This window comes from Salmo salar, unplaced genomic scaffold, assembly GCF_905237065.1.
Source record: "Salmo salar unplaced genomic scaffold, Ssal_v3.1, whole genome shotgun sequence".
NCBI classification, from domain to species: Eukaryota; Metazoa; Chordata; class Actinopteri; order Salmoniformes; family Salmonidae; genus Salmo; species Salmo salar.
In genome coordinates this window covers 544704-563152 of record NW_025550941.1, presented here as the reverse complement: position 1 = coordinate 563152, position 18449 = coordinate 544704, and the positions used below count along the sequence as shown (strand labels likewise).

The 18449-nt window shown below is 41.0% G+C and overlaps 1 protein-coding gene across 2 annotated transcripts; it reads left to right on the top strand.

Annotated features, from left to right (window-relative positions):
* Positions 1–7987: 7987 nt before the first annotated feature.
* Positions 7988–18210, top strand: LOC123740635 (zinc finger protein 436-like). Of its 2 annotated transcripts, none has more exons than XM_045714148.1 (2): positions 7988–8540; positions 17405–18210. In XM_045714148.1, the coding sequence occupies exons 1-2, from the start codon at positions 8243–8245 to the stop codon at positions 17704–17706; spliced, it is 600 nt and encodes a 199-aa protein (XP_045570104.1). In that variant the 5' UTR covers positions 7988–8242; the 3' UTR covers positions 17707–18210. The 2 variants fall into 2 exon arrangements, with proteins under 2 accessions (XP_045570104.1, XP_045570103.1); XM_045714147.1 differs by lacking the exon at positions 17405–18210 and adding an exon at positions 11571–13829.
* Positions 18211–18449: the final 239 nt, after the last annotated feature.

Below are 18449 nucleotides of genomic sequence, written 5' to 3'. Positions count from 1 at the left end.
GCCTGTAAAACCTTCACCTTTAAGACAACAAATATATCCTACATTTTTTATGGACGAGTTTGCTCACCACCAACAGAAAACAACTTCCATTTCACATTATAATCTACTGGCTGTCAACAATTAAAAACAAGAACAAATCAGACCACCCGGGTGAAGCAGTGGTCTATCTGTGTGACCAGAGATTCTGGGTTCGATGTTGTACAACAACTGAAGTCTTTAATGAATGTTAAATTATTTGACAATTGTCTTATAACAGTCAAGTTAGAAACAATAGTCATATGTTGCCCCTTTCTGTGTTTGCTAAAATTGCAGCACGAGGGTGATGCGCACACAATTTGATTGCAATCTCCATGCTAATGAGGAAACTGCTCGTTATGGATGTAGTATATCTGGTAATGAGGAAGCCACTAGTTATGGATGTAGTATATCTGGTAATGAGGAAACCACTAGTTATGGATGTAGTATATCTGGTAATGAGGAAACCACTAGTTATGGATGTAGTATATCTGGTAATGAGGAAACCACTAGTTATGGATGTAGTATATCTGGTAATGAGGAAACCACTAGTTATGGATGTAGTATATCTGGTAATGAGGAAACCACTAGTTATGGATGTAGTATATCTGGTAATGAGGAAACCACTAGTTATGGATGTAGTATATCTGGTAATGAGGAAACCACTAGTTATGGATGTAGTGTATCTGCCTGGAGCAAAAAATGGTGAGCAAAGATTTTAGTTTTTCACAATGTATTCTGAATATTACAGCACAAGATCAGGAGTGCTACTCAAGGAAACTCACATTAAGCTCTGTGTCTATTCACTAATTCAGCACCGTGGGGGAAAACTCAGGGGAGTTCTCATAGGCTGACAGCAAAAATAGCCCCCATTTCCAGGTTGCTTATGAGTGCATTTCACATTACTTTTGGATTATAATTGTAAGGCTTGTTTGAATGTCCTGCTTAATAAAATGTTTGTTTTATTGTTGCAAATCAACTGCTTTATACTTAAAAAATACTTCTACCAGTAAAATGTTATTTGGCTAGCTTTGCAATCAGCCTGAAACTGAGGATTTGTACATTAAGTGTTTAACAAATTGGCCCATAACTTCACCTAACAATAACATAGACCTACTGTAGGACCCATAACTTCACCTAGCAACAACATAGACCTACTGTAGCACCCATAACTTCACCTAACAATAACATAGACCTACTGTAGGACTCATAACTTCACCTAGCAACAACATAGACCTACTGTAGGACCCATAACTTCACCTAACAACAACATAGACCTACTGTAGGACCAATAACTTCACCTAGCAACAACATAGACCTACTGTAGGACCCATAACTTCACCTAGCAACAACATAGACCTACTGTAGGGCCCATAACTTCACCTAGCAACAACATAGACCTACTGTAGGACCCATAACTTCACCTAGCAACAACATAGACCTACTGTAGGACCCATAACTTCACCTAGCAACAACATAGACCTACTGTAGGGCCCATAACTTCACCTAGCAACAACATAGACCTACTGTAGGACCCATAACTTCACCTAGCAACAACATAGACCTACTGCAGGACCCATAACTTCCCCTAGCAACAACATAGACCTACTGTAGGACCCATAACTTCACCTAACAATAACATAGACCTAGGACTATAAATCATTTAATATTTCAAGTTAAACATGGAAACTAAAATGTCTTTGTCATGACATTTCATAACCTGATCACCAGATAATTTAGTGAATAATCCCACTAGGCTACTCTGTTGTCATTCTAAATGTCCTGAATAAAGGAAAATATCTCTGTGTGTTGTACAATAGCCTATCCATCAATCAACAGTTCTTTACACATTATGAGGTAAGTGTCTCTGTGTCGAAACAGACTAACGAGACCCTACTGTAAATCAAGCAGACAATAACACATTATAAACATCAATTTGTTAGGGATGTTGGATCCAACGTGGAGCATGGCATAACTGTCTTTACCAGAGTAATGAATGAAGAAGCACTTTGGTTGTTGTTGCATGTCGTGATGTTTGTCATTTTTTACATTTATTTTACCTTTATTTCTGCTCCATTTAAAAATTATTTTATTTTAATTTATTTAACTAGGCAAGTCAGTTAAGACCAAGTTCTTATTTTCAATGACGGCCTAGGAACAGTGGGTTAACTTCCTTGTCAGCTCGGGGAGTCGATCTTGCAACCTTTCGTTTACTAGTCCAACGCTCTAACCACTAGGTTACCTGCCGCCTCTATTTGACTGTCATTCAGAAAATGATTTCCTGTATCAGCTGATGATTATTGAACATGTGACTGTAACTAAACAGCTACAGTATTAAGAATGTGTAATTATTAAAGAACCACGTTAATGACAGTATCCATTTGGGTGTTCAGTTAGAACCATTGGATTTAGCAGCGTAATATTTCATTGGCCTGTTCAGGTGTGATTTTAGATCCTTCAACCGAAGTCGCGACTCCCCACTGTAACGACATACTTAATGAGTATATACTACATACTATTAGTTAATTGTAGTATACTGTAACTACATACTTAATGAGTATATACTACATACTATTAGTTAATTGTAGTATACTGTAACTACATACTTAATGAGTATATACTACATACTATTAGTTAATTGTAGTATACTGTAACTACATACTTAATGAGTATATACTACATACTATTAGTTAATTGTAGTATACTGTAACTACATACTTAATGAGTATATACTACATACTATTAGTTAATTGTAGTATATTGTAACTACATACTTAATGAGTATATACTACATACTATTAGTTAATTGTAGTAAACTGTAACTACATACTTAATGAGTATATACTACATACTATTAGTTAATTGTAGTAAACTGTAACCGAACCGTATCCTTTCAGTTGAGCCCTCTTCTCCTGTCTACCGGAAGTTTATGCTGTTGCTATGCAACCTCTTGCTAGTAGTTAGCATAACACATTACTAGTTAAACATTTTACGACTTCAGGTGTGTTTTTAAATTCAATCTTGAATACCAGAGTGATTCATAAATTCAGACCGTTGTCAGATTGTCCGTTTGTAAATTCAGACCGTTTCGCTCTCGGAGCCACTGGACGCTCCGGCCGAGGAGTTGGGTTGATTTGACCGTTCTGACCTTAGCTTGCTAGCTACTTCCAGACACAAATGAGACTCTGACCATTTTACTCGCCCTAGTAGAGCTGGTTAGGCAGTTTTCATGTTGTCCAGGGTGACTGTAACTGTGCTGCTGGTAAACATTTAAATTACGCTTTTTGTTGCCTACGTTTACTGACACCTGGACATATTCAACGGGTGTTGAGCGCTAGTAAATTCATTATTCGGCTCTCTGGTACTCAGACGAGAGTGCTCTGAAATCAGAGTAGATAGTCAGAGTGAATTTACGAAAGCATCCGAATGTCCATTGACAAAGCACGACTATACCATTTAGCTAAGCTAAGAATGACGGGAATAATCAAGTCAATAAACGTTGGGTAGTTAGTTCGATAGAATATAGTTAATATACTGGCAAGTTTGATTTATAAGTAGCCAACTAACGTTAGGTAGCTAGTTAACATACTAGTACATGCTGCTGTAACAATATGCTAACAAATTGTCAGCCAAAATAACGTGTAAGGTAACTTATTTGAAAAGTCATTACTTTATTACATTGCTCAACATTTTATTAACATTTGTCATGATTAGTTAAAACAATGAATTTGTATAGGCTCTCGTTGGACTTGGGCTGAATATTTTCCGCCATTTTCTTCAAATCTGAAAACCATGTGAAGCCACGCCCATTTCCTGAAGAATTGCATTATGGGCCCTAACGCATTGCGTGTTTACGTCATATTTTGGCGAATTTAGTACGACATCCGGGAACTTTTGCCATACTAACTCTATCATACTTTGACCAATAAGCATACTATATACTCAATTAACATCACAAATAGTACGGTTAGTATGAGTATTCTAACACAGCTAATGACTTATCAACAGCTGTAACAATTTGACCCCCACAGGAAATCTACACTGGCAGTTATAGAAAGACCCATATACTATATAACCATTGATTCTTGAAGAATATAACTTATAAATGCCTCAAAAGTTTCAACTTTATTACCTCACCAGAAACCAAAACATAAGCTCGTATAACGCCACTGTTTGTAAACAAGCACTGTATAGCCTCAACATTGATATATACTAATCTGGTTAAAACTACACAGCTCAAAAAAATAAAGGGAACACTTAAACAACACATCCTAGATCTGAATGAATGAAATAATCTTATTAAATACTTTTTTGTTTACATAGATGAATGTGCTGACAACAAAATCACACAAAAGTAATCAATGGAAATCCAATTTATCAACCCATGGAGGTCTGGATTTGGAGTCACACTCAAAATTAAAGTGGAAAACCACACTACAGGCTGATCCAACTTTGATGTAATGTCCTTAAAACAAGTCAAAATGAGGCTCAGTAGTGTGTGTGGCCTCCACGTGCCTGTATGACCTCCCTACAACGCCTGGGCATGCTCCTGATGAGGTGGTGGATGGTCTCCTGAGGGATCTCCTCCCAGACCTGTACTAAAGCATCCGCCAACTCCTGGACAGTCTGTGGTGCAACGTGGCGTTGGTGGATGGAGCGAGACATGATGTCCCAGATGTGCTCAATTGGATTCAGGTCTGGGGAACGGGTGGGCCAGTCCATAGCATCAATGCCTTCCTCTTGCAGGAACTGCTGACACACTCCAGCCACATGAGGTCTAGCATTGTCTTGCATTAGGAGGAACCCAGGGCCAACCGCACCAGCATATGGTCTCACAAGGGGTCTGAGGATCTCATCTCGGTACCTAAAGGCAGTCAGGCTACCTCTGGCGAGCACATGGAGGGCTGTGCGGCCCCCCAAAGAAATGCCACCCCACACCATGACTGACCCACCGCCAAACCGGTCATGCTGGAGGATGTTGCAGGCAGCAGAACGTTCTCCACGGCGTCTCCAGACTCTGTCACATCTGTCACGTGCTCAGTGTGAACCTGCTTTCATCTGTGAAGAGCACAGGGCGCCAGTGGCGAATTTGCCAATCTTGGTGTTCTCTGGCAAATGCCGAACGTCCTGCATGGTGTTGGGCTGTAAGCACAACCCCCACCTGTGGACGTCGGGCCCTCATACCACCCTCATGGAGTCTGTTTCTGACCATTTGAGCAGACACATGCACATTTGTGGCCTGCTGGAGGTCATTTTGCAGGGCTCTGGCACGGCTCCTCCTGCTCCTCCTTGCACAAAGGCGGAGGTAGCGGTCCTGCTGCTGGGTTGTTGCCCTCCTACGGCCTCCTCCATGTCTCCTGATGTACTGGCCTGTCTCCTGGTAGCGTCTCCATGCTCTGGACACTACGCTGACAGACACACCAAACCTTCTTGCCACAGCTCGCATTGATGTGCCATCCTGGATGAGCTGCACTACCTGAGCCACTTGTGTGGGTTGTAGACTCCGTTTCATGCTACCACTAGAGTGAAAGCACCGCCAGCATTCAAAAGTGACCAAAACATCAGCCAGGAAGCATAGGAACTGAGAAGTGGACTGTGGTCTCCACCTGCAGAACCACTCCTTTATTGGGGGTGTCTTGCTTATTGCCTATAATTTCCACCTGTTTTCTATTCCATTTGCACAACAGCATGTGAAATGTATTGTCAATCAGTGTTGCTTCCTAAGTGGACAGTTTGATTTCACATAAGTGTGATTGACTTGGAGTTACATTGTGTTGTTTAAGTGTTCCCTTTATTTTTTTGAGCAGTATATAATTTTTATAACTATTTCGACAAGATGTCTGAACTTCTTAATGAGGTCACTAGATTTTGGGTTACGGTTGCTACAATAGCTTCCTCTATGAATGTGAGAGTGGTTACATTTCTCCAGCCCCCATCCCTCAGATGTTTACCAAACCAAGTCTCAGGGCAGACATTTTGTTTCTGTTTAAATCCTAGGTTGTCCCTTTAAAAAAGCCACATCAATCAACCAACCAATCTGCAGTTTAAACAATAACAAAGCTGTAATTCCACCACTGTTTTGGTTATAAGATGATGATGGGGCTGGAGAAATGTAACTACTCTCAAATTCATAGACAGACCTACGGATGCAAGGACTGACCATCCATGATATCAACATAGTTTTAACCATGTTTTGAGTGTTTACAGTGTTTGTTTATCATTTACATTGTTTCTAAACATTGGAGTTAAAAAAAGCTTATTTGGGGTTCTGATGGGGTACAACAGTTGAACTAAGCTCATGAGGCATGTGTTATATTCTTTAAGAATCAATGGTTATAAATAAATAATTTAACAAGTCTAAATATGGATGTAGCTATTTCATATTTCCCCTTTAACACCACACATCAGTTCAACAACTGCAGAGTTTGTGCCTCTGTATTTAAGACAGTACTTACTAGTGTTAATCAGGGAACGGTTTCTCAAAACCATCTTATGGCTAAGTTCACCGTTTGAACCATTGGATGCCTTAACATGCCTTTGGGAAACCGAGCCCAGATATCCAGTTTCATTCTCTTCATCCTCGTCTTCTTCCAATGTGACAGTCATCTCCCCCTCCTCCTCTTTCACCCCAAAACTGCATCCTCCTCTTTCTCTTCCTCTTCTTTAACAGTAACATCCTCCTCCTCTTTCACTCTGAACGCGTCTTCCTCATCTTTCACTGAAACGTCTTTCTCTTCTTCTTTCACGGTAACAGCCTCACCCTCTACTTGTTTTTGTAATGTGACATCCTCTTCCTCCTCTTTCACGACAACGTTCAGCCACAGACCCTCTTTCTCCGTCCAGCAGACCTCCTCTTCTTTAACAGGAGGAGAGTAGTTTAGTGAACTCATGGTCGGGGATGTTAGCTAGCTAGGCTAATGCTAACTTAACCAGCCCGCTAGCTGACTAGTAACAACAACAGCGTAAATATGAAATTAAAACGGATAACTAACTAGACGACAGAAGTGGGTTTAAAACACAGTGGCTAATATACACTAAAGCGTCTAAAGAGCTTTATTGGTTCGGCTATTTTGTCTAGCAAGCTACCGAGGTGGCTGAATAACTGTTGCTGCTGTTGAAAGAAGCGTTCCGTCCACTACATTATACGTCGCACTAGCAGCATCGCCTTAATGTATTGTTACACCATGTGGGAGCAGTATAGACCTAGTCTGTTCATTATATACATCTGCATGATGTATTGTTACACCATGTAGGAGCAGTATAGACCTAGTCTGTTCATTGTATACATCTACATGATGTATTGTTACACCATGTAGGAGCAGTGTAGACCTAGTCTGTTCATTATATACATCTACATGATGTATTGTTACACCATGTAGGAGCAGTATAGACCTAGTCTGTTCATTATATACATCTACATGATGTATTGTTACACCATGTAGGAGCAGTATAGACCTAGTCTGTTCATTATATACATCTACATGATGTATTGTTACACCATGTAGGAGCAGTATAGACCTAGTCTGTTCATTGTATACATCTACATGATGTATTGTTACACCATGTAGGAGCAGTGTAGACCTAGTCTGTTCATTATATACATCTACATGATGTATTGTTACACCATGTAGGAGCAGTATAGACCTAATCTGTTCATTATATACATCTACATGATGTATTGTTACACCATGTTGGAGCAGTATAGACCTACAGTAGCTGGCTATTTATATAGATTTAGTTATACTTAAAGAAACTACCTTAAATGAGCCACAGTAAAAAAAAATATATTCGCACTAATCAATCAACACATTACTGTCTTTGTATGTCTCAATATAATAGTATTATTTAATTAAATCCATGTAAAATAATCTTTGTCTGAAAATAAAATGTGATCCTCAACTGCGTTTCCCTCCAGTCAGCAGACGGCGATGTGCGTCTTTCAGGCGATGCTGCCAGCGTGACGTATAATCTAGTGAACGGTTCTTCATAAACAGCTCGTCAACCACCTCGGTAGCTTGCTAGCCAACATAGCCGAAAGATTCAAGCTATTTATACGCTTTCGGTCTATATTACCTACTGTGTTTTAGACACGCTTCTGTTGTATCTACTTGTTAACCTATTGAATTTAATATTACGTTATTTTGTATTAGTCAGCTATGTTAGCTGGCTGGTTATATTAGCATTAGCCTAGTCGCTAATGATAGCTAGCTAGCTAACATCCCCGAACATGCGCTCCCTAAACTACTCCCCTCCTGTTAAAGAAGAGGAGGTCTGCTGGACGGAGAAAGAAGCTCTGGGGCTGAACATTGTCGTGAAAGAGGAGAAGGAAGAGGAGGATGTTACAGTAAAACAAGAAGCAGAGGGTGAGGCTGTTACAGTGAAAGAAGAGGAAGACGTTTCAGTGAAAGAAGAGGAAGACGCGTTCAGAGTGAAAGAGGAGGATGTCGTTTTTGGAGTGAAGAAGGAAGGGGAGATTTCTGTCACATTGGAAGATGAAGAGGAGATAGGAGATCTGATTAACACCAGTAAGTACCGCCTTAAATGTGTTTAACTTTGGATATTCGTTCCGTTTCCAAAAAGTGACTTAAATTATATATTTGAGAAGTGTCTATCTGCTGACCGCAGACTGGGGGGCACGGCATGTAGTGAATTTAATGTAGTGATGTTTTACTACACACCGTTCCCCCCAATAGTGCCATGTGAGAGTTGGGTTGGCTACACCAAAGATTATGGATATACTGACAAGATGTCTCTCCGTCCTAACAAGGGGAGTCGTTGTCCACAAAGCGGCACTGTGGGTTGTCTCGCACCCACCTATCCTGTCTTTGGATTGGTGGATACATTTTATTATTGTAATCTATTGTTTATATTCTATGAGGGTTGTTGACGTCAACCGCCTGTATTCAATGGAGAGAGATGCTAAGCTACTAGCAGGAATATGCATAGCGATCTGGAGACAACTCCTATAGTGTTTTTATCAAAGTTGTCGGTATGTCACGTGTCCACATAACAACTTAATCATTATGAAACTTCTGTTAGATCAAGTAAACCTCACGTAGTAAAGAGAGCTAAAGTTTTAAAATTCCTGGATTTTAAATGAATATTTTCCATAATAATGATAATTTGTATCTTCCTATCCACATGTTGGATCCCTCTCCTTTGTCGTCCACTCTACACCAATAACAGACAACTACTGTGGGACTCCCAATCATACAGCCTGGATTCGAACCAGGGACTGTAGTGACGGCTCTTGTACTGAGATGCAGTGGCTTAGACCGCTGCATCCGTGTGTGTGTTAACTATTTAACTGTACTAGAATGCTTAAAAGGCCGCAATTTTTTTTTGTATCGGTATAGTTTTTTGGGGCTAGGAAAATATTGGATATCGGTATTCGCCAGAAATGTAATATCGGTCTCAGGGACCGATACGAGTCTCAGGATATTGTGGTGAGAAAATCCCTCTAAGCTCACACAGCTCTCCTGCACCTTTATCAGATCAGCAGCGATTCACGTCAGCCTCCAGAGAGCTAGTCAGGTGTAAAGTGCTGCAATCATCGTGGTGTGTAACTATTGTTTTGAGTGAGGCCATAACAGGCACAGTCTTGTTTCACAGATTAGTTCAAACTGCTTTGAAAGTATCAGAAACCTCTTTTATTCAGGTCTGAATCATAGCCACGACCTCAGTTGAAATGAAAACTATCTCCGAGCATAGTAGCTTGATGGCCTCGAATGTTCATTTTAGCCCCCAGACAAAACCACACACCCGGGCAAAGTGCAAGTCTCTGGGCTTTCAGTCTCAGGAGAGGGCAGTGATGAAACTGGGTCTTGTAGGCCGGGTTCATCAAACTAATATTTGAAAATATACGTTTTTACTGCTAAATTCACATACACTTTAACTTGTTACATCTAGGCGTTCCGCTAGCGGGACCCCTAGCCAACAGCCAATGGGATCGCATGGCGCGAAATACAAAAACTACTAAAATACCACCATTCAATTTTCTCAAACAATCAACTATTTTACACATTTTTAAAGATAAGACTCTCGTTAATCTAACCACATTGTCCGATTTCAAAAAGGCTTTACAGCGAAAGCAAAACATTAGATTATGTTAGGAGAGTACATAGACACAAATAATCACACAGCCATTTTCCAAGCAGGGAAATATGTCACAGAAACCGAAAACACAGCTAAATTATGCACTAACCTTTGACGATCTTCATCAGATGACATTCCTAGGACATTATGTTACAGAATTCATGTATGTTTTGTTCAATAAAGTTCATATTTATATCCAAAAACAGCATTTTACATTGGCGCTTGATGTTCAGAAAATGTATTTCCCACCAAAAACTTCCGGTGAATATACAAAACTACTCATCATAAACGTTGACAAAATACATAACAATTATTTTAAGAATTATAGATACACTTCTCCTTAATGCATCCGCTGTGTCAGATTTTGAAATAGCTTTACGGTGAAAGCACATTTTTCAATATTCTGAGTACATAGCTCAGCCATCACGGCTAGCTATTCAGACACCTGCCAATTTCGGGGTCACTTAAACTCAGAATTAGTGTTAGAAATATTGTATTACCTTTGCTGATCTTCGTCAGAATGCACTCCCAGGACTGCTACTTCCACAAGAAATGTTGTTTTTGTTCGAAATAATCCATAGTTATGTCCAAATACCTCAGTTTTGTTCGTGCATTCAGATCACTATCCAAAGGGCGAGCGCATTTCGAGACAAAAAAGTCCAAATGTTCCATTACCGTACTTAGAAGCTTGTCAAACACTGTTTAAAATAATTTTTTATGGTATTTTTGTCGTACAAATGCGATAATTTTCCAACCGGACAATGGTGTATTCATTCAAGGAGGAAAATAAAAAACACCATGCTCACGGGAACGCGCATATCCAATCTCTTTGTCCCCAGGCAGTCCACTCAGAAACTGAGCTACTATCATCTGCCCAGAGACAGAATGCTCAATCCACTTTCTGAAGGCTTTAGACAGCCAATGGAAGCCTTAGGATGTGCAACATGACCCATAAGTATTTGTAGTTTCTCTAAGGATTCAAAATTAGAACTACAGTTCTCAGACCTGACACTTCCTGCTTGAAATTTTCTCAGGGTTTTGCCTGCCATATGAGTTCTGTTATACTCACAGACACCATTCAAACAGTTTTAGAAACTTTAGGGTGTTTTTAATCCATATCTACTAATAATATGCATATTCTAGTTTATGGGCCAGAGTAGTAACCTGTTTAATTTGGGTACATTTTTCATCCGGCCGTGAAAATACGGCCCCCTATACCCCAACAGGTTTAAGAATACTGCTGGAGCAAACAGAAAACACATTGGGTTTTTACAGAAATGTTTGATTGACTAGGAATGCCTTGGTGACCACTGTTTTTCACACTGGCTATTATTTTAATGAACACCCCCAAACAAGACCAAATCTGAACCAATCATAGACTTATATGTTTCACCAGTTTGGCCACACAGTACAGCACAGGAGACAACTAAGTAACTAGATACTCTGTTTGTCTTTGACAGGAGAGAGACCAGACTCTCCCTCTGACAGCGGGAAGAGTCCTTCAGGGGAATCAGACCCAGGGAAGAGTCCTTCAGGGGAATCAGACCCAGGGAAGAGTCCTTCAGGGGAATCAGACCCAGGGAAGAGTCCTTCAGGGGAATCAGACCCAGGGAAGAGTCCTTCAGGGGAATCAGACCCAGGGAAGAGTCCTTCAGGGGAATCAGCAGAATCAGGCCCAGAGATGCCCAAAGCAACAGGAGGACATCATCACTGCTCCCACTGTGGAAAGAGTTTTACCAAGTTAGGGAACCTGAATAGGCATGAGAGGACACACACAGGAGAAAAACCTTTCCAATGCTCCCAGTGTGGAAAGAGTTTTAATGAATTAGGGTACCTATTAATACATAAGAGAATACACTCTGGAGAGAAGCCTTACCACTGCTCCAAATGTGGAATGACTTTTATCTGGTTAGGGAGCCTGAAAACACATGAGAGAATTCACACTGGAGAAAATCCTTTCCAATGTTCACACTGTGGAAAGAATTTTACCCAGTTAGGGAACCTAAATCAGCACAAGAGGACACACACAGGAGAGAAGCCTTATCACTGTTCCCAGTGTGGAAAGAGTTTTACGGGTTTAGTGAGCCTGAGAGGACACACCCACAAGAAAAGCCCTACCGATGCTCCCTGTGTGGAAAGAGTTTTACCAAGTTAGGGGGCCTGACTAGGCATGAGAGGACACACACAGGAGGGGATAAGACCACTGCTCCCTGTGTGGAAAGTGTTTTACCAAGTTAGAGGGCCTGACTAGGCATGAGAGGACACACTCAGGAGGGGATAAGACCACTGCTCCCTGTGTGGAAAGAGATTTAACCGGTTAAGGCATCTGAATAAGCATGAAAGAATACATACACAGGAGGAAAAGACATACCACTGCTCACTTTGTGGAAAGACATTTTCCCAGTCAGAGGACCTGAAAGCACATGAGAGAATAGAGAGGCTGTGTTCTGACTTATGCTTTTGACTAAGAATTTGTGTTTTTGTTTATACCACATGAAATCATATTGTTTATATGAAGTCATCAACAAAATGAGATTAAACAAATTATGTACATTGATGTATTGGATACAAGTGTAAAGCCTTAGATTTTCATTTGATGACTGGGATTTTTGAAAATGTTAATTATTATATAAGTAATGTGGCGGAAATTCTAACCAGAAAGGGAAAGAGAGACTGTAGATTCTTCAAATACCTTATTTTATGATAAGAATTCCAATTGTGGAGCGGTTAACAATCACACAACAGGTGCAACAGCCAAGAGCCCAACGAACAAGAGGTCTCTGCTTTTAGAACCTTTGTCTACGTGGCAGTTTAGCAGGTGTGTGACATCATGATGGGAACATGGCATACAAACAAGTGATGATGCCAGTTTTGTTGCTCCTTTCTGCTGATAGAATTATCACTGCTGCTCAAGCTAGTCTCTGTTCTCTTCATATCTCCACACGGCTTTGACCTTGACAGATACGAAAAGAACTGGATGGACCAAAAACTGGTCTCTCTCTGACGGCCCTTTGTCTTTGGCCACATGACCAAGTTACTCAGAAACAAGAGAGGAAAAACACTGGATTCTTCTGACATGAGAGAAACAGACAGAGGAAATGTACAGGTTTAAGGCTCATACAGCGCAGGTGCATAACAAAGTTTGTAATTTTCCACGATAGTAAGTAAGTAGCCTTGCAGGAGCCTTGGCTTGTCTGATCCAGAACATCTCATAGTAACAGGAACCTTGGCTTGTCTGATCCAGAACAGCTCATAGTAACAGGAGCCTTGGCTTGTCTGATCCAGAACAGCTCATAGTAACAGGAGCCTTGGCTTGTCTGATCCAGAACAGCTCATAGTAACAGGAACCTACTTCCCCTGGACAGGACTCTAGTCTATAGATCCTCTTAATTTTTCACTGCTGCTCTTTAATTATTTTGTTATCTTTATTTCTCATTTGTATTTTTTGAAGTTATTATTATTTATTTATTTATTTAACTGCATTGTTGGTTAGGGCTTGTAAGTATTTCACTGTAAGGTGACGGTCTACACCTGTTGTATTCAGTGCATGTGACATAAGATTTGATTTGATAGTCTATTAAGTTGTTATATAGATTAATGGAATTTTGCATTTCTTGATTCCAACCTTGAAACCTCTTGAATTGGATTTGATATATGATTTGAATATTGCTAAATGAATTTGATTGGATACATTTGCAGATAAACATATTGGCACCGTTGCACTTTTCTTAAATAATGACCCATTTCTTCTAAAATAAGTTGAAACTGATGGTCTCCATATCTTATAGGATTTTCAACATTGCAGAACCAATACATTTTTTTGTTAACTTAAGTTTACATTCGGCTAATTCAGCCGCACCCGTTGCTGACAGGTGTATAAAATTGAGCACACAGCCATGCAATCTCCACAGACAAACATTGGCAGTAGAATGGCCTTACTGAAGAGCTCAGTGACTTTCAACGTGGCACAGTCATAGGATGCCACCTTTCCAACAAGTCAGTTTGTCTAGTTTCTGCCCTGCTTGAGATGCCCCGGTCATCTGTAAGTGCTGTTATTGTGAAGTGGAAACGTCTAGGCGCAACAATGGCTCAGCCGCGAAGTGGTAGGCCACACAAGCTCACAGAACGGGACTGCTGAGTGCTGAAGCGCGTAGCATGTAAAAATCGTCTGCCCTCAGTTGCAACACTCACTACCGAGTTCCAAACTGCCTCTGGAAGCAACGTCAGTCAAGAAGCTCCCGACGAACAGTTCTTGTGCTATCTTCACATTACGCACACACACACAAAGCAGCCTAGCCTGAAAATATTTTTGATATCTCGGATTGTTCTGACAAATATTTCCAGGCTGCGCTGGCATGGAATCTCCCAGGATAAACATCCATGCTCTCCTCCCGGAGGTTATGACAACACAACATCAAACACCGTAAATACACAACTTGATGCAACCACATGAAAAGGTTGGGAACATGTTTTCATTGGCCAGTGAGTGGTTAAGCCCTCGCCACAGCTACAACTTATTGATCAGAATTCCTGCTGTAAAAATAGCTACATTATTTCTGACACCCACAACTCAACTGCACCATGCGAGTTTGATAAGATTTATGTTTGGTTTGTTAAAATATAATCTTTAGTCTTGGTTCAGTGCATTTTATAACATTTCTTTACTTTTGATATTGAATACTGCATTGTTGTTGAGGAAGAGCTTGCAGGTAACGGGGCATTTATACTATTGGTAAAACGTGGATAACCACGCTAGCTTCGCTCTCGTGTGGTGCTAACAAGCATAATAGGTAGTGCTAGGTATCAACAGCCTCCTGAGTGGTGCTAACAAGCATAATAGGTAGTGCTAGGTATCAACAGCCTCCTGAGTGGTGCTAACAAGTATAATAGGTAGTGCTAGGTACCAACAGCCTCCTGAGTGGTGCTAACAAGTATAATAGGTACTGCTAGGTATCAACAGCCTCCTGAGTGGTGCTAACAAGTATAATAGGTAGTGCTAGGTACCAACAGCCTCCTGAGTGGTGCTAACAAGTATAATAGGTAGTGCTAGGTACCAACAGCCTCCCGAGTGGTGCTAACAAGTATAATAGGTAGTGCTAGGTATCAACAGCCTCCCGAGTGGTGCTAACAAGTATAATAGGTAGTGCTAGCTACCAACAGCCTCCTGAGTGGTGCTAACAAGTATAATAGGTAAGGCTAGGTATCAACAGCCTCCTGAGTGGTGCTAACAAGTATAATAGGTAGTGCTAGCTACCAACAGCCTCCTGAGTGGTGCTAACAAGTATAATAGGTAAGGCTAGGTACCAACAGCCTCCCGAGTGGTGCTAACAAGTATAATAGGTAGTGCTAGGTATCAACAGCCTCCCAAGGGGTGCTAACAAGTATAATAGGTACTGCTAGGTACCAACAGCCTCCCGAGTGGTGCTAACAAGCATAATAGGTAGTGCTAGGTACCAACAGCCTCCTGAGTGGTGCTAACAAGTATAATAGGTAGTGCTAGGTATCAACAGCCTCCCGAGTGGCGCAGCTCTGCATCGCACTACAGATCCGGGTTCAATCCCGGACTATGTCGCAGCCGGCCGCAACCGGGAGACCCATGAGGCGGCACACAATTGGCCCAGCGTCGTCCAGGATAGGGGAGGGTTTGGATGTCCTTGTCCCACCAATCATAAGATCAAAATGATAGTTTTACAGTCTAAGCCCTGTCTGAGGATGTCCCTGTCTGAAGATGTCCTTGTCCCACCGATCATCAGATCTAAATGATCGTTTTACAGTCTAAGCCCTGTCTGAGGATGTCCCTGTCTGAGGATGTCCTTGTCCCACCGATCATCAGATCTAAATGATAGTTTTACAGTCTAAGCCCTGTCTGAGGATGTCCCTGTCTGAAGATTTCCTTGTCCCACCGATCATCAGATCTAAATGATAGTTTTACAGTCTAAGCCCTGTCTGAGGATGTCCCTGTCTGAAGATGTCCTTGTCCCACCGATCATCAGATCTAAATGATAGTTTTACAGTCTAAGCCCTGTCTGAGGATGTCCCTGTCTGAGGATGTCCTTGTCCCACCGATCATCAGATCTAAATGATAGTTTTACAGTCTAAGCCCTGTCTGAGGATGTCCCTGTCTGAGGATGTCCTTGTCCCACCGATCATCAGCTCTAAAGGATAGTTTTACAGTCTAAGCCCTGTCTGAGGATGTCCCTGTCTGAGGATGTCCTTGTCCCACCGATCATCAGATCTAAATGATAGTTTTACAGTCTAAGCCCTGTCTGAGGATGTCCCTGTCTGAGGATGTCCTTGTCCCACCGATCATCAGATCTAAATGATAGTTTTACAGTCTAAGCCCTGTCTGAGGATGTCCCTGTCTGAAGATGTCCTTGTCCCACCGATCATCAGATCTAAATGATAGTTTTACAGTCTAAGCCCTGTCTGAGGGGGGAGGTTCCTCTAAGCTATATGGAACTGTTTTAAGAAGGTTATACCAAGGATAATTCTGCTATTTGATTTTGAACTTTAAGACCCATGGAAGTATCAATAAAGAAATATTCAAAAGTTATTTTATGTAAAACAATATTTGGCCATACTGCTATAACCCATACTAAGGCATAGCATAACATTCACAACATGGAACAACAGTCCCCCAAAACATCTAAAGGAAGTTTGTTCTGAAGTGTCTGTCCTATATCTGAGAGATGCATGTCTTTAACCCCCTTTTTTTTTGCCACTTAAGTCTTTCCACATTATGTTATGTTACAGCCTTATTCTACAATGGATTAAATAAATAAGAATCCTCATCAGTCTACACACAATACCCCATAATGACGTCACTATACCCCATAATGACAAAGAGAAAATAGGTTTGGAGAAAAAATGTCACATTTATTAAAAATAAAAAACATAAATACCTTATTTAAATAAGTATTCAGACCCTTCGTTCCAGGTGAAGCTGGTTGAGAGAATGCCAAGAGTGTGCAAAGCTGTCATCAAGGCAAAGGGTGGCTACTTTGAAAAATCGAATATATATTTTGAACTGTTTACCACTTTTTTGGTTACTACATGATTCCATATGTGTTATTTCATAGTTTGATGTCTTCACTATTATTCTACAATGTAGAAAATGGTAAAACAAATAATTATAACCCTTGAATGAGTAGGTGTGTCCAAACCTTTGAATGGTACTGTATATACACTTACAACTGTATATCTCATGAATGTTTTTACATTCAGTTACATGAAGTTACTTTCTTACCACTTCTTCCATCTCTGTTTAACGGGATACTCTGTTTGTCTTTGGCAGGAGAGAAACCAGACTCTCACTCTGACAGCGGGAAGAGTCCTTCAGGGGAACCAGACCCAGAGACGCCCAAACCAGCAAGACAACACCACTGCTCCCACTGTGAAAATAGTTTTTGCTGGTTAAGGAACCTAAAACTGCATGAGTGGACACACACAGGAAAAAAGCCTTTCCAATGTTCCCAGTGTGGAAAGAGTTTTACCATGTTAGCTAACCTGAAAAGGCATGAGAGAATACACACAGGAGAAAAGCCTTATCACTGTTCCCACTGTGGAATGAGTTTTTTACTCAGACAGGGCACCTAAAATCTCATGAGAGGATACACACAAGAGAAAAGCCTTTCCAGTGTTCCCAGTGTGGAAAAAGTTTTACTAAGAAAGGGCAATTAAAAGAGCATGAGAGAATACACAAAGGAGAAAAGCCATTCCAATGTTCCCAGTGTGGAAAGAGTTTTACTAAGAAAGGGCCGTTAAAAGAGCATGAGAGAATACACACAGGAGAAAAGCCTTTCCAATGCTCCCAGTGTGGAAAGAGTTTTACCTGGTTAAGGAGCCTGAAGGAGCATAAGAAGACACACACCAAAAAAGCCCTACCACTGCTCTCTCTCTGTGTGGAAGGACATTTTCCCAGTCACAGAACCTGAAATCACATGAGAGAATAAAGGCGCTGTGTTCTGACTTATGTTTTGTGTTTTTGTTTATGCCACATGAAATCATATTGTTTATGAATACACCTGTCTATATAAGGTCCCACAGTTAACAATGCACGTCAGAGCAAACACCAAGCAATGAGGTCGAAGAAATTGTCCATAGAGCTCCGAGACAGGATTGTGTCGAGGCACAGATCTGGGGAAGGGTACCAAAACATTTCTTTAGCATTAGAGGTCCCCAAGAACACAGTGGTCACCATCATTCTTTGATGGAAGAAGTTTGGAACAACCAAGACTCTTCCCAGAGCTGGCCACCCGGCCAAACTGAGCAATTGGGGGAGATGGGCATTGGTCAGGGAGGTGACCAAGAACCCGATGGTCACTCTGACAGAGCGACAG